This window comes from Oculina patagonica, chromosome 1 (assembly GCF_052425735.1).
Source record: "Oculina patagonica isolate OP01 chromosome 1, crgOcupat, whole genome shotgun sequence".
In the NCBI taxonomy this organism is placed as follows: domain Eukaryota; kingdom Metazoa; phylum Cnidaria; class Anthozoa; order Scleractinia; family Oculinidae; genus Oculina; species Oculina patagonica.
In genome coordinates, this window is record NC_135758.1 from 22,528,030 (window position 1) to 22,552,533 (window position 24,504).

Consider the following 24,504-nt stretch of genomic DNA (forward strand, 5'->3'; position numbering starts at 1 on the left):
ACTTGAGATGCAAAAAATTTAATAAGCGCCGCGGCGCTTATTCGAGTAAATACGGTATATGATTCACAAACTTGAATGGCTTTCGACATGAATAATAGGCTTTCAATGCAAGGAAACACGTTTTACGAATGTATTAACTTTGGTGATAAACTATATATTATACATGTCTTTTTAGCCAGAAAATTTTTTCACCGTCTAGATCTTTTTATTTTTAGACCCCGTGACCCCCCGTTTTCCACAGACCCCTGGACCCCGCGTTTTCCACACCCCGGGTTTTCCACACCCCATGTTTTCTACAGACCCCGGGACCCCTCGTTTTCCACACCCCGGGACCCCGGGACCCCGGCCCCGTGTTTTCCACTAATTCTCCTTAACCTGCATACTTGTAACTGGCGGGATTTCATGTGCGCCCTGCTAACGAGAGCAGCCACGAGGAACACCGCCGCCGACGAAATTTCCTCGCGGCTTCGCAAGTTCAAGTATCTTTATTTTTGCCGCTCGCGTTCGCGACTCCACAAAGCACTTCCGCGCGAAATCCCGCAGACCTTTTTAGGGGTTAAATCCTTATTTTACAAAGGTATAAATGATTCAGTAATTTATCTTAAATCGAGGCGCGATGCGGGATCTAATAAATTTTGTGGGCGGGATACAGGACAGTTTTCCGCGTGCGGGATGTGGGATAGTTTTCGGCGTGCGGGTACGTCGATGAAGATAAGAAGAGATAAGAGATAAGATAAGATAATATAAGATGAACCCGTCGAAACGGGATTGAAGGGCATAAAATATAATTTTACTCAACCCAAATGCCTAGTAAAAGTCAGATGTCTATTTTTTTTATAGATTACGAAAATCAAGCGATTGGAATAACACACACAGTGTGTCCCCATCCCATAATAGAAGTGACCGCTAAATGGAGTTTGTGTTTATGCACAAATTTACTTTTAAATGATTTCCGAGTAGATTTCCCAGACTAAGTGTGCGCTATATATACCGTCGAAAGAGTCTCCGGTATCATGAAAAAAATGCATGCCTGTCCTGGGTCACGTTAAATCCGGGATAAGCGCAAATTTTGATTTCAGTTTAACATTTGTAAAAGGTTTTGTAATTATTACAAGCGCTTTGTAAGGTTTTTGTTCTTTTTTACAACAGTTATTTTTTCTCCAGTTTAAACTTTGATTTATCTCAAATTTTATGCGTACAAGAGAAATTCAAATCGATTTACTTTTAATCCTGAATTAGTGACCATAATTGTGCTAATCGGCTTTCGAACGACCGAGGCTAGAAGTCTGCTATGAAAAACGAGAATGGCACAGGCGTACGTAATTGTTTTGGCTGAACTTTCAGATAGGCGGGGTACTCGCTGTTTATTTACATGTAAAACAAATTATTTTAAAACGTGTAATTTTGCGTGAAAAAAATCGACTCCAGCAAATTTTAGTAGTTGCTGCCGGTTGTTGCACCTGTAGCTTCCACATCCGGGATGTCTGGAGTTAAAGATTCGTGATCATGCGCAATGTGGTAGGCTCAAGCACGAGAACGCGGTAGTGAGGCTCGGTTTACTTGGCGTCCGATCACTGTCTACAACTTCATGAGCAGCTGAGGTAAAATATTCTAAAGTATACTTCACCATGTTAAAGATTGGCAGTAAAAGTAACCTGGAGGGAGAGTTCCAGTGTAAGATCAGTCTTCTAGACGACACAGAGTTGTCATGCGATTTCAAGGTAAGAATCGTGTCGTAACAAGCGTTAGAAATTGTGTAAAGACGACCTGATAGCAGACGAACTTCTTTGATCTTTGCTGCTTTCTTCCAGCGATATGGCCGCCAAGTTTTGCGCAATCTGCTGCAAAGCTTTCTCCTGTCCTTTTCTTAGACCTAGAGATGTTGCACTGGAAGCAAAGGACGTTTGTTGTTTTGAATCCCGGGTTTTGAATTCGTGAAATCATTAGCCTCAAAACTCAGGCATACTGTGTGTTATCGAAGAGTGGAATGAAAACATGACAAATTAAGCAACACGTTTCACGGGAATAAACTGGTTATGTCCATTGAATTAGGAACAAAAAATAATATAAACAGTCATCGGTTTCTTGAGTTCGATTCTTGCATCTTCCGTTCATGGAATCCCGCCGATATTTTATAATTCATTCGAGAATTCGTAGAGTTTGCGTGCGAGAAACGCTGAATTGCTGTTTAGATTTTATTGCGTTAATTTTTCCCTTGATAACAAAGTCTTTTAAAATCAACAGAAGGTTTCCTTTTTCTTGTTTGTCTTCTAATATTATTTGTAGAAATTCAGGAAAATTGTGTCATGAATATATTGCCCCCGCGGTTCGAACTTGTTGCGGCGCCGTAGAACTTTGGTTCGAGCTTGAAATTAATTATCATTTTTCAACGTAGATTAGTTTTATTCTGTCATTGTTACAAGAAGCACAAGGTGACATATTCGAAGAGTTTACAAGCTTGGAAATATAATAACAGGATCCTTCCGCGTTTTGCGATAAGCGAACGAGAAGTTTAGCCAGTCGTTATGCTACACGCGAACATCAAGCTTGTGGTCGCTCGAGCGTGACAAGCAAGTCACAAGATTTAACATAATTTTCGCCTTTAGCTCTCGATTTTAAACTGTTCCGGTTCTTTCTCAGTATTTCTAGCCAAGGTAACGAAAAGGGTGTTAAAAAGAACAAGATGACCCGGATTTTGTTGATTGTTTGCATGCGATGTTTGCGGGATTGATCTTTGTATGTATTGCACGTGAACACGGAATGATAATTTACGTTAGGTCAGGTCTTGTTGCATTGTAGTGAAGGCCAGTTTGGATAAGTACCCTTTAGTTTTAACAGTTTTGGAACAACATCGCAAAACTACGATTTCAATGTAAAAGAATCACTATAAAAGCCTTTCTTTTCTGTCCGATCGGCGACAGGTAGTAGAAATATGCACGAGTTTTGCATGCTTCGTAGAACTTCTATTATCTAAACTCGAACATTTTAAACTTTGTTTATAGAATAAAATATAACACTTCGAGCTAGTTTGCGCTAATAAAATAAAGAATGATTACTTATAGAGTAAGCAAGTTAGTAATAACTTCATTTTCAATGTTAATTAGTGGTGCAATATGTTAAAATATTGGAGTTTGTTACGCTCTTGGGCTGGGCTGCTTTTCACTTGTTCAACAAATGTATGATTTCATTAACACCTCCCTTTTGTTTGCGTGTCTTTGCTTCTTTGCAAATATAGAGGGACGTCAAAGGACAGGCTGTCTTCGATGAGGTTTGCAAGACTTTGGATTTGCTGGAGAAAGATTATTTTGGCCTTCGCTACGTTGACGATGCAAAACAAAGGGTGAGCTTACGTTTTTTCTGCAAATTGCTCTGAAATTGGTAGTTGTTTGTTTTTTGGGATGTCAGTTGGATATTTTTGTGAATTGATTATTGTTTACAACGTAGCGTCTTTTCAGGGTTCTTTATATTTAAAGTCTTTTGACAGTATTGTTCTGTTGTTTTGCCTGACCTTTGAAGAGTATTGCTACCGGGGTCTAAAAACCTTGTAGCACTAACTATTGTAAAATTTGTTTCTTTGGTTTAACACGCTCCTCCCAAGCTAATTTGTGTACTCACTCCAGGCGATAAGCACGAAATTGATTTTTAATCAGTTGTGCATAATTGAATAGCAGGCTAAGAAAACTGTCCATGAAAGCTAAGGTTTACAGTTGTCACATAGCAAATAAATGGCTTTTGGTAATTATGTCTATAGATAATTTGATGCTTATCTGTCTGAATTCTAGACATAACTAGATCGTCACACTTTTTTGTATCTATTAGCAGTTTATTTGTTTCCACTTGTTTGATTACCAACCCAAATACCCAACACTTAAAACATTTTGTTGTTGTCATCACCTAAACGTCCAGTCAGGTGTTCCATTTATGAAAATACATCACATTTTAATAATTAAATTAAATGTTTAGCATCACTTTATTAATTTATTAAATTTGTCAAATTTTAGACAACTGACTCTGCATGGTAAACTGGTTGCTGGTAAATTATTGATTAATAGTTGTTACCCAAAGGCGGCAGGCCAGTTGGTAAATCCATATCCACTGCTAATGTAATTTTTGTATGTTGAGCAAAAAATGATTAAAGAAGCTGAATTCTTTACTCACAGTTGATTTAAACATTAAAGATACAAAAATGTTGAATCAAAAAAGGGTTTAAATGTCCAGACAGGGTACTTTGCCAGGAAATGATTACTTTTACCATTTGAAATTTAAACTGCATATATTTGCTTTCTTAAAAGTTATATAAATTTGAAGATATAATATATTCAGATATGAAAGTATATGAAAGAGTCTGAAAGTTTACCCTGCTAGGCAACTAGAGAAATGATCTTCTTTACCAAAAAGAAGCAGGGTTAGGCAATCAGAGGTTTTCAGTCTTTTTGCTGTAATTATTATTTACTAACAGCTTTTGTTTTGTTTTCAGCATTGGCTTGATTTGAATAAGAGCGTTATCAAGCAGATGAAAAGTAAGTACATGATCATATCTGAACCTAGTACTAACTTACTCAGAGGTTTCTGTTCTCAGAGGAACCCCAACTTCATTCAATAACATACAAACAACAATACAATCGTTACTACTGGACAGCCAGAATTTTGGCCTTCTATTGCCGAGGTGAGAATCACATATTGCCGAGTCCAACAACAGATTTGCAAAAGGTCCAAATGTAACTAAAAATTATCTAAAGTATAACACGAAAATGTCCAAAATCGTTCGTAAACCACGTTCTCAAAAAGTCACAAGTTTAGCCGGTAACCAGGCCTTTCTTCCGGTAACCTGACCTTTTTACTCTGCCCCAGTTCATCGCGGCAAGTCCGCAACACCTTCAACGTCAAAGATGGGGTACCAAATTTTTCCAATTATTCTGAGTTGGGGTAGAGTGGAAAAATATATTTTAGGTCTGAGATGCTGTATAGGCTTGTAGGAGGTCCCATTCTTGAGAGTGGGTGAACCCCAGATTTATACATGTATTATAAAACTTGATCCAAACCAGGATCCTCTACATGTAATTACTGCCTCTACTGACCCCTTACCATTTCTGTTCTTTGTGTGCAGCTCTGAAGCCTCCTTACAAGTTGTTCTTCAGAGTAAAGTTCTATGCTGTGGATCCAAGCGCACTTCATGAGGAAATAACTAGGTAAGAGATTTATTGTGCATAAAGGAATAGTTTATTCAAAATTAAGATCCTTGTTTAAGAGGGGCATCCAGGGCCCCAAAATTAACCTTTTATTGCTGGTAACAACTATTTTATTAAGGAACTGCTTAGAACAGCGGATATGTACATATAGAAGGTGACACAATTTTACCAACCCCTCCGCACCTCACACCCTGGCAAACCGTTAATGCTTGTAAGCATTTTTCTGGGCATAAAGTTTTGCAATCCTGTAATGACCTTCAAACCTTTGTAAAAAGGTAATGATCTCTCATCTGAACAGAGGGTGAATAGGTTACCCTATTAAAATAATTTTGTTTTAATAGGCTGACTTGAAAAAGGGAAACCAAGCAAATCTTCATCTAAGCATATTCTGTCTGTATAGCTGATGTACTTATAAGATGGGATAATTGGTTAATAATCCTTGTGACCTATTCTTGACCTTCCTTTGCTATCCAGGTATCAGTTTTTCCTTCAGGTCAAGAGGGATATTCTGCATGGCAGGTAAGAAAGTGAAAACTGGATTTGATTTGTTTTCACATTTTGTAGAAAGTATCACTTCATATCAAGTAATCCCCTTCTCAGGGAAGTGAAACAAGTTTTATTAAATGTTTTGTTTTGCTTGTCAACAGACTTCTTTGCACCTTCAATGACTTAGTTGAACTGGGAGCCTATATTGTGCAAGGTATTTCAAACATATAGATTATTTTAAAATGTAAAAATGGTTTAAACAGATCTAAAAATATAAAAGGATACTCTAAATTTTCAATCGCCTTCTGCGGTCTTCTTCAGAGAATGATGGATTTTGCAAGGTTCGCAGAATACTAATAAGTTCCATTGACGTTATTGTTCGTTGCCCCCCTGGGGAGCAACTAGCGATGCGTAAACCCTTGGGAAGGGCGCTCTTTCGTTTATAGTATTCTGCGAACCTTGCAGAGAGAGTTTCAAGGCTATTTATACTTATTGTTTAGTGAGAATATGTGACATTAGACATTGAAATGAGGCATTTTTTTTGAAGTGTGGATAAAGAATTCAAACTGCTTAACCCATTGACGCCTGAAGGTTTTATGCATGCACCCACCCCTAAATACCTGGCTCTTTTACGGGATTGAACGCAAACGTACGAGTGGAAAAAATAAACCATATGCGCAGTAAATTCAGACAAACCATTAGTTTCTGAAGTAAACTTTTATTTAAACTAGACATGTTGAAAGACCAATTTATGACTAAAAGAGATTATCAGCCTTGATAAATCTATCCCAAACCAAACTAAAGACAGCAATAAAATTTTATTCCCCTTCGCGCGCCATTTTGGAGCTCGCAAAAACACGGAGACTATGTACAAATTTTTAAGAAAAATCGTAAAATAGTCTGGTAAAAGATAGGTTTACAATCTGTACAACTGATACTGTCATTAATTCAATAACATTTAGCTTATTTCTTGGTGCAGAAAACTGGTAATTCGAGACAATAAAATTATCTTCAAATTGCGGCGGCGTGAAAAAGCATAAAAAACGCTTACAAAATTACAGAATTCAGACTACTAAATCAACACTAGCACCACTTTCCATGCATTCCTTTACTATTAATATTGATAGTCATACTCCTTTGTATATTCTGAAGCACTGTTGTAATTTTCAAAAGCGATAGACATAATTAAAAACAAAGTGAAGCAGAGTATCGAAATTTTTCGAGCCGTGCTGTACTGCACGGCAGAATTAATTATCCACATGTTCATGTTGAAAGCGAAGTTTTAATTTTAGCAGGCGGCTTTTGAAGTCAATTGTACACTAAATGGATTTACCGATCGTTCAAAAAATTACATCCAAGTTCAAAGCAATAACAGTACATTACCATTTCGTTCTCAGAAGACTTGAGAAGCCACATTTAGTCCGTGTTTAAGTCTGTGATTTGAGTTCAAAACGCATTTGTAAGCACCATTACACCATGTCTTCGCGGCAGTGGAAGGAAAGATAAATCCTTCATCAACAAGGTTTTAGCACTCTGTACTCCATGGTTTTCCGTTTTAAGGCCACTTTAACCCTTTGACTCCTGCACCGGTCAAACCGGCCGCAAAGGATCGGGGTATTTGTCCCGCTTGTGACGTCATCACCTTTCACCCAGAAAGGCGACATCTATGCTCGAATTGTGAAGCAGAAGAAGACCTTTCCAACGATACCTAAACCAGCGCGATTAGATTAATGGAACTTGAAATATGCACCAAAACGCTTCAAAATTTTAGCGAAAAACTCAGAGGAAAATTGCCTCTTTCCACCCTTTGCTTGTCCATGGTAAGTAGTTCTTGCCTCCTTTACGCTTTCGCGGAAATTCTTCTACTAAAAAGGAGCCTGCTAGAAGGCCAAACACTGCAGCAAAAAGAAAGGAAGAAAAAGAAAAGGAAAAGCGAAAAAAAAAAATAACAAAAAACGAAAAGCCTAAAGTGGTACATGTAGGATGGTGGGTCCAAAAGCTATGTCCAAACTTTGATTTGTGCGCATGCACGAGCTAAAAAGATGTCAAACTTGATTCTGGTGAGAAATAAGCATGCATTTTGTGTTTTGAGGGTCGATTTCAGTGATTTGGAGCTTTTTTAGCTTATAATAGACCTTAAAAGGTCAAAAACACCTAAAAATGCGTTTTTTTGGAAAATCTCCAGGAGTCAAAGGGTTAAAATTCTATAGTGTTTCTCCTTTCCGTTTTTAGTCCCAAAGATGGTATTTTTCTTGTTCAGAATCAAAAACAAGGCCTTGGAAGTTTGTAAATACAAGCCGCGCGGCTGCATGATTTGCTTGTACGTTTTCAATGCACGGAATAAGACGAAAAACCTTCTTTCTAGGACCCCAAGAGTTCCCTAAAAATATGCGCAGAAAACAGATTTTGATTGGTTTATTTGCCGTTATTATCTATAGAACATTAGAATATAGCCGCTGTATACGCGCAATGGAATTCTAGCGGGCATTATTTTTAATAGAACATAGCTGAAAACTATAGAAGCCCGGTACCCCGGATGTGCGAATTGTTTGTCGAATTTTGCTGAACGCGCGACTTCGTCGACTTCGCCTCTATTCTCTTGTTTTGTTGTTTAAATGATGCTTTAAAGCAGCAAGTTTTTATCAGAAACGTTTTACATGCTTAAATGGAAGTAAGACAGTGCCAAAGGAAGCGACAGATTAAGAAAGAATCGTTGAAAATTGCTGTTGTTCTTTGGAGTTGTGTACGCCACTATTTTGCCGTGAACTGCCGAAATTGTTTGGAAACTATTTAGCAAAACAAGCTGGACTCTAGAAACACTTTGAGGTAAGAAACCTTTTTTAGCCACAATCTGAAGACAGAACACTCCACTTTTGTTCTTTTTAAATCGAAATTAGAGGCGAATTTCAAAAACTTGCTGCGAAACGAACGCATGGAAATTTTTCATTTGAATGAAATTGAAGTAGGCTTGAATGCGTAAATATTTCAACTAGATTTGTCGGCTTTGTGAGAATCTTTTGGTAGTCGGAGAAAGGACTATAAATAGGAAATATGAATGAAATGGTATCTTGGTTTATTTATAATTATAAAGAAGCCGCCAAAGAAAATAATAAACTAAACTTTCACTTTTACCGATGTTGCGTGCGTTTGTAAATACCGTGAGCGGCCGTAAGCGACCGCGAGTCTTGTAAGTTCTGTGCTCTTTTGAATGCTATATTCTAAACCCACTAGAAGATGGTTTTCCTATGTCCTATAAGAAAATAATGCACTTTTGAGGTCTATAAAAGCAGCTGAATGCCCTTGCCTTACGGCTCGGGCATCGACTAGCAGCTTTTATAGACCTCAAGCGTGCATTATTTAACAAATAGATTTCATTTTGCCGTGCGTCTGTTCAGTAATAGATCACAGATGACGTCAAAATGTGGTATGAACAGAGAAGTGGCCCACGAGGCGCTAGCCGAGTGGGTCACTGATGTTCATACCACATTTTGACGTCTTCTGTGATCTATTACTGAACAGACGCACGGCAAAATGAAATCTATTTGTTTTATATAATAACACAAGACTTCAGCACACTTCTGTGTGAGCAATGCTGCCGTACCGATGCCTGAGCTAGGTTGTTTTGATTTCACTATTAAGTTTTCGTTAACACGAAGCATTGTTAATCCGATTGAATAAACAGAAAAATGGTCAATTGAAAGTCAATGAAAAAACTAACCTTTATTCCGATTTGGAAAGTTGTTCAAATCTGTAAGCATTAACCGAAGCGTTCAACCGCAATTCGAAAAACTTTGCCGACAACTCTGATTTGGACTATGAACTCTGATCACGCGCGCGAGTCACACCACCGCGTGACGTCATCCATGTGTCTGTACTCTGATAGATCATAAGTAAGAACCAATCAAAATGCGCGTAGAATTCAGGTTATTATATAATTTCTTATAGAACATGGAAAACCATCTTCTAGTAGGTAAATAGAAGAACCAAAAAAACTCCAGGGAGGGAGGGAAAGGGCATTTGCCAACACGTTGTTTTCAAGGCCGGCTGAGGCCGGCACAGGCATTTTGGGGGTGGTTTTTACGCACGGCCGGCTACGGCCGGCACAGGCGCCAATGGGTTAAGTTGCTTTATTATCTCAATTACAGTTATAATTTATAACTGTAATTGAGAAACACTTATCACCATTCAGTTTAGAGCATCACATTGTGTAGTACAGTATTGTGAAAAAGTAATGCACCCGAAATTCGGCGAAATTCGCGCTTTTCGGGGCTTTTCGAGGAAATTTCGCTTGAAGCGATATTTCTGCGACAATTCGCGCTGTTTCGTCGTATTTTCGTGACATCTATTGTTTAAAACCACGCGAAATTTCGAAGGATAATTCGCTGTGTGCGGTAATTTGTCGCGAATTATCGCGCACTTTCGCGAATTTTCAGGCACTTTCACGCGATAATTCGCTTGATCCTGAACTTTCGTGGCGATATTTCGAGGCAGTTATAAGTGTTTCAAGCAAAACTTGCCTTGAACGAAATTTAGATCTTTCATCTTGATCGTTTTCTTTTCGAAACTGTTGTGTTGTTGTGAGACATGGCTAAAACGCGTTAGGTGTTGTTTTTAAAATTCGAACACGGAGGAAAGAAAACAGGAAAGTTTATCCAGACCATAAAAATGTAATAAACGCATTGGAATTCAAACAGCTACAAAGCCATTTACCTGTAACCGACAATGAAACAAAAATAGCCTGATAGCGTAAAACAACTCAGAACAACTGCATGTCGATCAAACATGGCGCCTGGCACATAACAACTAAACAAGTTACAGCTGTTTAGCAGGTAAAGTCCTTTCCTTTCGACGGTTAAATCTAAACATTGGTTAGCCATACAGTAATTCTTCTCATCTTTTCTCTTCTTGGTGTCCAAGAAAGCACAGAAGTCCAGAAATTATAACAATATTCTGTCGATCAGCATCAACTTTCGAGCGAACGAACACATGCACACACTCGGAGGATCTGGGGCCAAACGGTTGCTATGACAATGGCAGAGTGTCCTGGGCACGATGTTGATTCGACAACACGATTCCTGAATGTTTTTGCGACGTTGATGTGTGAAAATCGTACACTTTGAGACCTTTTTACGCCTAAGTGAAGAAGAAAAAGTCTATGGAAAGGTTCCTTGCAATGCTTGTCTTTTATCTGGATCAAAGGGTCAAAAAATATGCGAGAATTAGTAACATCTGAAGCGAATTTTGCTTTCGATGTCAGCGCGATCTTTCCGTGAATGTTGTTGCGAACACACTGTTTGCCTTTATGAACTTGGAATTTTTGGTAAGTAATAAATTATTCTTATCACTCAAGATTGTTGTGGTGTTATTTAGACTTAATATGGAACAGTTGTTGTTCACGCTACATCGAATTGAAAAGAACGGTAACCAAGATATATTTTGTGTCAAGTAACATGAGCAGGCGATCGTATCAATCACGCGGAGAACTTTAATCGAAGGGGACCAAACTACTGTTGAGCTGCACGCGAATTTTCTTCTAGTGAGTAGCGAAATATTGCGAATTATCGCGAATTATCGTTGAGGTAAGGAAAATTCGAAGAAATATCGGCCTTTGTTCGCTCGAAGTGACGCGAACTTTTTGCGCGAAATTTCGCGAGAACAAAGAACGAAATTCACGCTTTTCAGGTGCATTACTTTTTCACAATACTGTATGTGCTCTTCATCCACAGTTCACGTGGCTTGTCCATTTTCCCATGTCTAGATGTTGCAAAATAACATCAATGTGGTGAATTTGTATGTTGACATAGATTATAATGTTTATTTGTTGTTGTTCAACAGCTGATATAGGAGACTATGACCCTGACGATCATGGAGATAACTATGTTACAGAGTTCCGCATTGTTCCAAAGCAAGCTGAGAAGCTAGAGAAGAAAATTGCAGAAACTCACAAGACTTTTTCGTAAGTTGTCCTGTAACTTTCCTTTTCACCTAAGTGGCAATTTAAACAGGTTTCTTTTATTGCAGGTCATTCCCATTAACATCAGTTGTGTGGTGCTAAGCTTTGTAGCCTAGGTCTGGTTCAGTCTGAGAATAGGAAAATGGGCTAAATTTGAGGTTGAGATGACTTCTGCATAGGATTTAAACTCTGTCAATGAAAATTCAGTTGGTAAGAAGTAACATAGAAAACTGATTTCTCTGGTCTCAAATTTCTATCCACACAGTGGCCAGGTACCCTCAGTTGCCGAGAAGAACTTCCTTGCCAAAGTCAGGGGACTTGATATGTATGGAGTGGATCCTCATCCTTGCAAGGTCAGTCAAGTTAATTAAAAATATATATACAGTTGAACCCTGTTATTTTAAACAGTGAGGGGAAACAAAGAATAGTTCAATTTTGGAATAGTTGGAGTTTGAAATAGCCAATTGTAAATGACTGAAGGGCAAGGAAAATCCAAGGGAAATGGGTTTTTTCTCGGAAATAAGGGGGAATTAGAAATAACCGAGTTCTAATTAGAGGGGTCAAGCTGTATTTTAAATGTTGGTATCATCACCGTCTTCATTGTCATGGTCGTAAACCATTCTTGCACCAAATTGGTGTACATGCATAATGCAACATTCAATCATCACACTGAAGAAAATCATTATTAACCTTTGATTTCACATGATGTTTGGACCAATGTCTTTTAATCAGGAAAATGGTTAAACTTTAAGTCACGTGAAGGTCGTTTTTCACCGCTTAACAAGGGTTTTTTGGAAATATTTCATTCGCGTTTCAGAAATTCCAAGGACACTTGCAATTATCCCATATATCTATGTTTAACGGTGTTTTTTAAATTTTTCGGGTGATTTTTGAGGATGTTGGGAGAAGATAGTTGACGATTAGTAAAATTTAGAGAAATAAGAATATTGGAGATTAAATGTGATTTTGAAATAAGAAATGTTCAGTTAAAAATTGGTAGACAGACACGAGACAGTCCCCTGACAACCTGGAGTGCTCTTGCTTGGGGGTTAAATGTGTGGTGGTGTTTCAAAATTTATTTTCTTTCTTCAATCCCTTCTTTAAACCTCCTAAAATGTCATTCAAATTCACGTGTAACCCCCCCCCCCCCCCCCCCAACACACACACACAAACCAGTTTTTGTTGCTTTGGACCAGAAATGGTAGGGCTTAACATTGTACTGGCTCTAAATTAGGAAACAGACTGACTTTGTTGCGACGGTCAGTGAAAAATGCCAATCTGCCCTCTGAACAACGGTTATAACAATAAAGATGATGATGATGATGATGATTTTGGTTTGTTTAGCTATTTTAAACTGGTTCCATTCCAAACTTAACTACTTATTGGTTCGCTGACTTTTTAGCTTCAGGGTGCAATCCATTAATAAATGCGAGGTATTTCTCATGCTTACAGGATCAAGACAACGTTCAACTTTACCTGGGACTGACGCCAATTGGAATAGCCATTATCAGAGAGGGAAAGAAAGTGTCTGGATTTGTTTGGTAAATTCAGTTGCACTACCTCTGCAATCTGCATTTTCTATAACCTTAGAGTAACAAAGCATTAAATGCTGACCCCACTTTTGGATTTTAGCAAGTTTTTCTTTCTTGAATGTAAAGAGGCAGTGTGGCTGAGTCGTTTTAGGCACTGGTTTAGTAAACCGGAGGTCCAGGGTTCAAGCCTGTCCTCCACCCTGCCACTAGCTGGATTTGCTCTTGGTCCTCCTGAGTCCATCTCCTCAATCATGTTTTGTAAATAGCCAACTGGTCTGCCTCCTGCGATTTTAACCATGTAACTTTTGTTTGAAGTATTTGTTTTCTCTGTTTGAGTTGCACGCCTGGAAACTAGCTATCAGTCAAGGCTCAGTGCATGACCACTATAAACATACAGTTACATTTTTTTATTTTACAACATCTTTTGAGTCGAGTTATTTAGGAAGCATGTGTTGTATTCATGTTACCCCAGACCTCTCAAGTCTCACGATTTTCACTTCAATCTCACGATGAGAAACAGAAATCTCACGGTAAACAGAGTAACAAGTCATTTGATTAGTGCCTGGTTTTAGGACTCTTTTAGGTATTTTTGTCCATCAGTTGATCAATCTCCCGGTTTTTACTGAAATGTCCAGATTTTTTTGACCTCAATCTCCAGATTTCCAGTGCTTTGAGGTTGAGAGGTCTGTTACCCTGTATGCTTGACTTGGTATCAGAGGATGAAGTTGTAAGAGTGCTCATCCATTGATAAATCTTAAGACTACATTTTTTGTTTGATCTTGATTTGTTTGAAGGAGTGAAGTCTTGAAGTGCACCTATGAGGGGAAAGTATTTTATGTGCAGGTTCTTCGAGATGATGTAAGTGTTAAAAACTGATAAATGCTATCTAATTTGATAACATTACCTGCCGTAGTCTTCATGTATTTTAAGTTAACTGAAGATCAAACAAAGTAAGTCTTCGTACAAAATGAGGGAGATGCTATCAATCAAAGTGGAAATGTTTTAACTTTCTCAATCAGGTAGCTTTCAGTAGTTTTCCTTAAATTTGCACTTTTTATTGTCCTTGGATCGAAATTTGACGTGACTTACCCGGTACTTTTAAATGACGTTAATTTTGCCATGACAAGGATAAAAAGAAACCTTGAAATCAGAAAAAAATTAAATTTCTGCAAAACCCATACAAATATTTCATTCAGAAAAGCCAGTGCCATCATCTTAAACTATAGTGTATGGTAAATAGAACTTTCCAGAAAATTTTCTGACAAAAAAATTGTCAGTAACAGGCTGATTTTGTACTTTCAGCGTAAAGCCAACTATGGCTTCCGACTCCCTGATCCTTTGGCGTGCAAGCATTTGTGGAAATGTGCTGTGGAGCATGTTGCATTTTACAGGTAAAAACAAGGAAACAAATGGACAAGATCTAAGACTTCGATTATCTTATTTTGTTGATGTTTTAGTATAATTTGGGTTTTAATTCAGTGAACTTTAGGAACAATGGAACCCGCCTTACAGCCACCTTGTTATTACGATCACTTTTTTTGGTCCTGGTGCAATGCCCATACCCCGGGGCCCATACATTTTCTTAATAATAAAACCCTGTTAATGTGGCCACCTCATTAATATGGCCAACGTCCGCATTCTGAAATCTCAACGTGTATAATCCTTTATAATATTACCCCGTTAATACGGCCACTCGAACCAAATACCCATTTTTCAATCCAGTTTTGTTCATTTTCCCATCATTTTGTATAAGTGCTGATTAAATCTTCATTAGTTTATAATTACTGTATACATAAACTCTGATGAAGGTGAACAGATGTCACCGAAAATTTAGAAAAGAAAAACAGATCGGCTTAAAAAATCTTCTTTAAATATATATAAGAAGTGCAGTTGTTATGTCATTTGGAGTAGACCTCAGGAGTAGACCAGTCATAAAATTTGACCCTACCCCTGTTAATACAGCCAAATTTCCATTGCCTCTTCAGCCAATGGTGCCCCTATTAATGGGGTTCCACTGTATTGACTGGAACAATAATTAGCCTGTTGAAAATGATAAAAGAAATATCAGGAAAAAGTTAAAGCACCCAAGTGCATTATAGAGTTTTATAAGCGAACAGGAATTTTTAAGATCATGAGTGTAGTGCACAGAGAAGCACAAGAAACAGAATATTCAAGAAATTGAGTATGCTCAACCTCAAGCTGACTAGTCCAAGCATGTGCAATTTGTTGGTCATTTTATAGTAGATAATAAATGCTTGGCCCAAATAAATGCTGGGTTGGTGGGGCCAAGTTAAAAAAACTGTGTCCAGGCTTTATTTAAAAGGGAAAAAATACAACAATAAGGAAGTTTACAGACTGGAGTAACTTATGGGTAACCTCATTCTCGTCCCCATAGCCCTTTCGTTTCTCTTAGTCAGCTTGGCACGAGAAAACGAAGGGCTCTGGGGACATAGGATTTTTGAATTAATTCGAATTTTTTTGATTGGCTGTTTTGAACAAACAATTCCTTAACGGAAGTCAAAAACGTAACGACTCTCTCATACATTCTTTTGAAACACCATAACTGCAAGAATCTAGGACTGGAAATCAGAGCCCTTCCTTTTCTCGTGCCAAGGCCGAGCTGGCCACCAGAAACGAAAGGGCTATGGGGTCGAGAATGGGGTAACCTATCAATGATTAACTTTTGCAAATAATGCCCCAGTCGAGAGTTTATTAACCTGCGATCAGGCGTTATTTTTCTCTCCTTCCCTCCGCCGCGAAAAAAAGAAAGCCTTATCGCAGGTTAAGAGTTAATTGGTTTGAACCTCTACTCCCCTCTGGAAATTTCAGTTTAGGTTTATACTTTCCTTTATATATTTCGGTCTTTAAGATCCCCCTCCCCCTTGGAATTTCCAATGACCGTCGACTGGGAGGGTATCCATGGATGTTTTCTGGAGCCACACAATCTAAATTTGTGGTGTTATTGTCAGTCTGGTGCTTGCTGTCTTGCATTTGTAGCGTTTATGGTAGACTTGCACCAAGTCGCCCCCTATTGGCGAGCGAAGCGAGCCACGCTGAGTCGCGAAGCAACGACCGCGAGTGACGAAGTCGCGAGAGGGCGACTTGTCCCGCTTGAAGGATTTTAAATCAAGTTTCCCGCCAAAAGCAAGAGGTATCAATTATCAGGGGGCGGTGTTTCTGCGAGCGCGTGACTTTTCTAGCAAGAGTCAAGTTTCAAGAATTCTTGTTTGTGAGCGCGGGGTCAACTCCGACCAAAACGATCACGCGAATTTCGTACTTTCATACCTAAAAACCGCGTGTAGAAGGACTTTGAGAAAGTCTACGTTTATGGAGGCTAAATTAGATTTGTATTTATTTGCTTTTTCCTCATTAGTCACAAAGAGGGCTCAGTAACAAAGCCAAAAAGAAAAGCTATTTCACCTCAGAGGCTTTTCAGGAGGTCAAAGCATAAGTACATGTAAGTTTATCTGTTTAATTATCTGTCTATTCCAGCTTGTGCCTTGGCAATATGTGTACAAATCATGTAACTGGGATATTTGCAGCCTGATGTGGGAGCCATGCATTTGTGTTTCATACAAAATGTAGCTACTTTGGAGACAAGCAACTTATACTAATATTTGATCCAAATGAGGCCAATACAGAACAGAAAGTGATTGAGTATGTGAAACACAAGTTTACCATCATGCTTAACCTCTTACCCAACCAAGACAAAAAATGTTGTCGTGCTTTGTAAGCTTGTGAGGTTACATATTCTACAATGTAGCTGGATAATTTATAGCTTTATGCAAAACAGTTTTTGTTTTTTTAACTGTTTTCTCGCTTTACTCTTTTTCGTGTTCCATATGTTCCCTGTTTTCACATGATCTCAGAATAGCCAATCCGAGCCGAGCCACTTGAACTTATGGTTGGGAATACCTTTTAATTTAAGAGTTCAGACGACTTTTATCACCGTAGACAAACTGTTCCTTTTAAAACTATTTCGTTTTCACCAGTTAATGGCTCGCTGTAAAGTTCCATTAATTTTTATCTTTATGATCCGTCATTCTTAGCTAAGAAATTACTTAAAACTCTAAAATGGTAATTTATACCACGGAAGAAACAAACGGTGGATTAAAACCCATTTTAGTGTATAATTTTAATTTTCAACCAGAAGCTAATCTGCATGTAGATGGGTTAATCTGATTGGATGGCCACTGTCTTCAATCACACATGAAAGCAGCCCATTAGTTTCTGTGCTTTAATTGTTGTTTTGGGCTTAAATATTTCGGTTTGCCTCGAGGTCCATCTGGTGCAACCGTTGTCTCTTTTTATAGTTTTCTTGGCAACGAGAAATCACAAGTAAGTTTTGTCCTGTATTTCTTTATTTCAGTGGCCTAACTCACGACCAGCTTATCGCAGAAAGCGAGAAGATCAGTCGTCCTGAGCCACAGATTAAAAGGTAAGTTCTATTAATTTTCTTCTTCTTATTATTGTTTTTGTTTAGTGTATATATTTTTTTCATGTGAATATCCTAACACAATACTACTTCATCTTTTTACTATGCACGTGTACCATATCAAAAAAAAAAGAAAGACATAAAATGATGCAGCATCAAACAATGTCTTTTTGTTTTCAACTGCCTTACTGCTGCGTCTATTTGCATACGTTAGTTTCCGTTTCCTCGATAGCTGTCCCGATTTTCTTCGTTATCTGCCTCATTTCCGTTATGTTTTTCAGGAAAAACTGGAACTGTACTTTTGCATAGCGTAAATAACTTTCTACCCAACTAGTGATTCATAATACATTTTGCTCTATGAAGACTTCAGTTTTTTCTCGTGCTACGCAGGTTGTGGGTTTAATGATTGAAATAATTTGAATCCTGTGTAAAATTCTGAATCATTCTATTGCGATATTTGTCACTGTGTTTTGTTTTTGTCAGTATCTTTTTGTGAAAACATTCTCGGATTTAGTCGAAATTCTCATCAGAAATGTTCTGTCTTGAGTGTAAAAATTATTTTAGCACAGTTAAAAGAAGCAAAACAGATGGTCCGCAACGGAACGGAAAGACGAAACTTCCGTCTTCTGCCGCAGGGTAGCAAAAGATAGCACCGTTCAACGTATTTTAGTACAAACGGTAGATATAGGCATATTTTTATCCCCTAAAATTTTTTATCTGTTCGGATTTCCTAGCTGAAAGTCTAGTGATCCGAAAGTTATAGGGATCAAAACTTACCTTTTCGAAAAAATTCCAGCCAGAGAAGGGCTCCCGAAAATTCTAGGTGACCTTTTTAGAGTAAAAATCCGTTAAAAATGAACAATTATACCATTTTTTTTATAGATATTCGAAAATCCTAGGAAAGGCATGCAAGCAAAAAAATTTACAATGAATGTTCCGAAAAATCGTTCTCAAAATTGTTCTCAAATCGTCTTCCGAACAGATATTTTTAACGAAATATTCCGTTGGGTGCCCCTGCTTTATCCAGCCAGACATGTTAGTAAAGCAAAAGATGACGTGGTGAAGGAAATTCATGTCACGCACACTCCGTGACTCACACAAACATGACTTGTGTTTCTGAAGTGACTGCCTTTGTAAAGATTTTTTAGTGTTAGTTTGTTGGAAGGTGTTTTTAGCTAGGGCTTTCCACAAGTTGCTCGAGATTTCCAAAAAAGTTGCCCGTAATTTCTCAAAAAGTTGCTCAAAAGTTGCTCCAAAAATACAAAAAAGTTGCTTCTGATAATAAAAGTTGCTCGAAAGTTGCTCCAAAAAATCCAAAACGCTACTTCTTATCAAGAGAATTTCTCTAAATATATGCTAATTTCCCTTTGAGAGTAAGATTCTATCAGTTTTATGCACTTTTACAGCAAAATAAGTATCTAAACAACATATTAGGGGGAAAATTTGTTGAATAACAAGGAATTTTTTAACTGAGAAAAATCGTGATGATATCGATAACGTCATGTTTGTGACGAGTTTTGTAATGTTTTAATATGCAGAATGAGCCGGAAGGTGTAATGTCTTCAGATGTTCCTCGAAAATCTTCGGCAAACTTCGTAAATCTTCGGAAACGTTCGTATTGCCTTTGAACAACACTCGGATTATCTTCGGAGATCTTCGGTCTGAAAATTGCTTAAAATGCAAAAAGTTGCTCGAGAGAGAAAAAGTTGCTCGAAGGGGAAAAAGTTGCTCGAAACATGAAAAGTTGCCAAAAAGTTGCCGAGCAACTTGTGGAAAGCCCTATTTTTAGCAGCATGAATAACAGCCAATCATACTTATTCTGTAAGATGTAAATAGGTAGCGCTGTTGTCTCTAGTTGAGCCGAAACTTGATAGTTTTTTTTTTCCTTTTAAACTCCAAGTTCACTCCTTGACTGGTCCGTAATAGACACTACGGACATAGTGTAGTGTCAATTAATTCATATTTCATTCCATTGAAAATAAACATTTCTTCAAGTTTTGTGTGATTAAAGTGTAATTTAATATTTTCTTATTAAATTAAAGGGCATTTTTACACTGTAATGACATCGCACCTGTCATTTTACTTTAATTTATTTTCTGTATCTACATCCATACTTAAATCAATAACAGACCAAAAGTCTACTCCGCAAAGAGACGAACAGCAGCACGTCTTAGCACGAAAAAATATCCTTTGTCATTTGCGTGTATAACAGCACTTCTCAGCACTTCAATACGAAAAACATGTCTTTTGTCATGTGCGCGTGTATAACAGCACTTCTCGGCACTTCAATACGAAAAGCATGTGCTTTGTCGTGTCACATTTACCGAACAGCTTCCGAACGATTGGTGAAACCAGTGCATTTATATATCCTGCTTGTTTTGTACAAAAATACAACAGAGGAAGGAACGCTTAGTACTTTTCTCCAGGATGGTAAAGTTGCATTCTTCCTGCGCCTGATCGATTCTCCGTTGTCCAAATGAACTGATCTTTCTGATCAAACAGGTTCAACAACCTTTGCTTTGAAGCCCATTTCTTTCCACTTGAGTATTTTCCGGAACATTTCCTCTTCGTTTGTAAGGTCTACAAAGGTGTATTTAGATCGAGGATGAAGCGAAAGGAACGAAAAACCACCTTTGAGAATTTCGGCCCGACATGCCATTTTGAATGTTCATCTCTGCACTCAAGCAAACATTTGGCCTCTATCCCACCCCCCAGATATATGAACAGAACACAAGGGCGGGGCGGCAGGGGAAAACCGGACCTTTCTGTCAGCACGTTTACCGTTTAATGCATGAATTAATTGCGGTTTTATATCGGAATGGAGTGAGTGAGTGAGTCCATGAGTGAAATAAATCGTCATTTTTAATACCTCATTACCATGAGGTAAAAATTAAGCGAGGTATATAAAGTAATCTTCGACATCAACTGTCAGAACAGAATAGTGCATAAATTTAATGTTATTCCAAAACGGAAAGCCCCCCCTGCTTTTAACAGCAATTGAAAACGGCATAGATTGAAAGTTACTCGCTTTCCGTACGCGTACCTCGTATCTGCCTCAGAAAAAGCCTTATTCACGAATACATTTCTGAATCGACTATTTTATAGACCACAAGCAGTTTCCAATTTTCCTGCGCGCATAGAATTTTAATTCGCAAATAACAAATTTGTACAATGCTGTTATTCGTTGTCAGAAACAAAACTATTTAAAAATGAATCAAAATTCATTAAGTAATTTCCGTGTGGTTTTTCGTCTCATAAGCTTTGAGCCCGTTTTCCTTCCTTGAAATATTTGTTGCCCTTGATTAACTTTGTTTGTTACTTTTCGTTTCAAAACACACCTGAAGAAGTAAAAACTGTTTAGTTCTAGATCTCTGACGCTTTTTTTGTGGCGAAACTCCGTGTTTTCTTATATTGTGAGAATAATTAAAACAAGACCACAACATAACCAAGAACTTAGTTTTGTCTAACCGTTAAAAATTACTGTCTAGGAACAGGTTATGATATCTGGAAATGGATCTCACATAAAAGGGCCTATATTACGATATTTTAAGTCGTTTTTCTGATAAGCAAAATTATTTTCTAATCAAAAGAAACCTCAAAATAATAGTTTTCCAAGGTAGAAAGACATCAAAAAAGTAATGACAAACCGAAGAGACAAGAAACATATGTAAATAGGTTAAGTGATATGAGAACAATGCAAGGAACATATGTAAGTAACATTAGCGGCAAACGCAAGAAACGTATAATGTAAGAGAAGGAAACAAAATAGTGTAAGTGATAAAGGTTAAGCAATTTATGAGACAAATGTAAGTAATAGTCGTGCAGAAAACAAATAAAAGTAGTTATAAAAAATAGCAACCCGACAATAAACAAGGATGAACATGACTGTGTAAAAATAAGACATTACAAAAGATAAACTTGAAAACAATGGCCATTTTATTCCAAGATGTGCCGTTCGTGATAGTCCTTTAACAATATGCTTTGTTGGTTTATTAGGGCTCCCAGCGTGAGGATCTCCCGGCGGATAAAAGTTCCCTCGGATAGCATCTCGGAGAGTACCGGAGTGTTGAACCTTCCCAACACGCCGAACGGTCAAACAAGTGGAGAGCTCACGCCGAACTCGGCCGCTTCTGAATTAAGGAAGTTTGAAACTTCAGAGTTCCCACCCAGCCCTCCTCCGGACGAGAGTATTACGTCATTTGAAATGACTGACGCTGGTTCGCCGCAAACTGTCAATCACGTGGGGCATCATGAAGTCAGCCCTTCTAGTGAGGTAAGAATAAATTTCCGTTATTTGCATTTGACCATTGTGCAGTCATTTTGTTTACCAAAAGGGTTAATAGCTGGTGAAATAATGATTTGTTTGGTTCGACCATATTTGTCTTTAACGTTAATCATCTTTAGACTATTGTCGAGAACTAATCTGAATAAGGCTTGCATTAAGAAAGAATCATATCAAGGCTACAGTCTTGAACTAATCAGAACCACGCTGCCAAGCTGTCAATACTTTCCATGCATGAAAGAATGGATCTGTAATTCTTTGCCGTTTACTTAGAATTTCTTCACGGTAAACTGCGTTTGAGGACCTATGTCGAGTTGACAGGTCAAACAGACACAAACCCATCTAGTGTCAGGGAGGAAGATTTGAACCCAGAACCTCTAGATTACAAGTCCAGCGCCCTAACCACGAGGCCACGCTGCCTCCAACCCAAGAAACAATAGAGATAGTGTTTATAACGGGAGAATGAATATATACACAGGCTAAAGAGAGGTGGCATCGAACTGGAAAATTCTCCAAAGGATTTGTCTGTTTTCTCAGATGCCAGCAAAATACTATTCTAGAAACATGTATATATTGAAAACAGGTTTTAGGTGAACCTTGATGCTAATCGTGGCACCATTTTTTGCAGGTTGTCACGAAGCGAGCTCCTCCAAGTCACGTGGAAGTGGAAAACTATGGCTTCAAGATGTTTATTTTTATCATGTTTATTCTAGCCTTGATCATGATTCCCATTGCTATTGTGTGGGAAACAAGGAAGAGTTACATCAAGTCTACAGACGCCTACAAGGGACTTGCCAAATTTGTGTTCAGATCTTTTGGCTACAAAATCTAACGGGTAACACAATGCTGGGGAATTTTTAATCCGTAGTACAATACTAGCGATTCATCGTCAAATATTGACTTTGGAAATTAATTCTTATTAGGTAGTCAAATAGGTTTTGTTTTTTGACCATTTTTGTTCGATTTTTTTTTCTTAACAAGTCTAGTTTTCTCGTGTCTGCATCATGTTTTCAGTTCCATACGTGTGATAGAACCATCAAAAAGACAAATCGAGTCATCATCGTTTTTCTGAAGGGGAAGAATTCTTTGAGTATTTACACACAACTAAAACATCAGTTCTATCAAGCGAGTTACCAAAAATACAAACAATCCTAATGTATATCAGAGAACTCTATATATTTGTTTGAAGGATCATGATGTAGACTTAGTCGAATGCCCAGTTTTTTTTGTATTTTTCGTTTCTTTCTTGTTACACCCCTTCGAAAACACAGGACGAGAGCTCTTCGTTCCTCTATGAAGCAAGCTGATCACGTGATCTGATGTAGTCGTACTTTACAGAGTTATCGAGCCATGTTTTGCAGCTCTTATTAGAATCGTCACACAACGCTTCTCACTCAGCCCTTGAAGTGTTGTGTGATCAACAATCAGCAGCTGTATCACAGACAAATCTTTCTGTTTCACGCACTGATCAATTTTTAATTTACTTCCATGTGGTAGTTTCGTAAGTTGCAGAGAAATGCGCCCCAGTAGAGAAGTTTCAAATATTTTGTAGTAAAATAAGTGAGGGCGAAACGTTAATTGTAAAATAAGTGGATCGTAGGTATTTAATTGTATTGTAGGCGTCACACGTTTTCCAATTTTTTTTTTCGATTTACAATTAGTGATGTTCATTTTCTCAATGTTTTTTGGTTACAGCTTTTCTAAAGTCGGAGGAACAAGCGAGTTTTTGGCAAATCTTCGTTAGAGTCCCACAGAGCTTCAAAATGAGAGACCTCGACTTTAGTACGAAAATGAGATTTTGTCGCACGTTTTCAGCGAAATACGAAGAAAGATTTATATCACAGGAAGCTATCTTTTACTCTTGTGAGCACCTATTGACCTGGTTGAGTTGTCTTAAGTTAGCTGTCTTTTAGTGGTTGTAAAAATATCAGCTCAACTTACCTTCTTTATGAGAACTTGATTTCTTGTTTTCGCCAAAATGATATAAAAATTTGTCGCAAAAATGACGACGGCTACCACAGTTTCCCGCCAAAATGACACTGTTTCACACGCGCTCTTCTGCTATTGGGTAACGTACTCGTAGTCGTACTCTTGCTACAGAATCAAAAGGTCTTTATAGGGGGGTCTCAATAATACCTCTTGTTACTTAGCAACCCGTCTGGCGATGGCTGCAGGCTCAGTCAATTCTCCGAGACAGCAGTCCGTCTTGTTCCTCCGACTTGACAAGCATTTTATGCCGGATAGTCACAAATTCACTAAGTCATCAATACTCGTATTTCACGGAAATTCTTGCCTTTTTGTTCTTCGCGATAAATAATTCAAAGCTTTTAGAGAAATCAATGTGCTTAGGGAGATTAGCTTTCTCATTAAAGCGTGGTGCATCTTTCTCGTTTGCATAGCAACATGTAATGTATTAGCACGGAAGTATTAGTGGGGTCATTAAAATAAATGCTTCCCAGGGAATTTGTTTTCTCGAACACCTTAAAAGCGTGTTTTTGTGGAATGGGTTCTGTGAATAAGCGCGTCCTGTCTTTGTATCAGTGTAGGATTTCAATTTGTTAACGAACTTCTTTTACTCTATAAAAGCATGGCTGTGGTTGACAATAAAAACTCCAATCTATACTTCA

At 38.0% G+C, this 24,504-nt stretch overlaps 1 protein-coding gene across 1 annotated transcript; it reads left to right on the forward strand.

Moving 5' to 3' along the window:
• Positions 1–1,538: 1,538 nt before the first annotated feature.
• On the forward strand, positions 1,539–24,504 carry LOC144636894 (FERM domain-containing protein 5-like). Its single transcript, XM_078496125.1, has 15 exons — positions 1,539–1,721; positions 3,236–3,340; positions 4,478–4,520; positions 5,108–5,189; positions 5,664–5,708; positions 5,837–5,889; positions 11,511–11,631; positions 11,894–11,981; positions 13,081–13,169; positions 13,955–14,018; positions 14,463–14,551; positions 16,534–16,617; positions 17,530–17,598; positions 21,592–21,868; positions 22,506–24,504. The coding sequence occupies exons 1-15, from the start codon at positions 1,629–1,631 to the stop codon at positions 22,707–22,709; spliced, it is 1,506 nt and encodes a 501-aa protein (XP_078352251.1). The 5' UTR covers positions 1,539–1,628; the 3' UTR covers positions 22,710–24,504.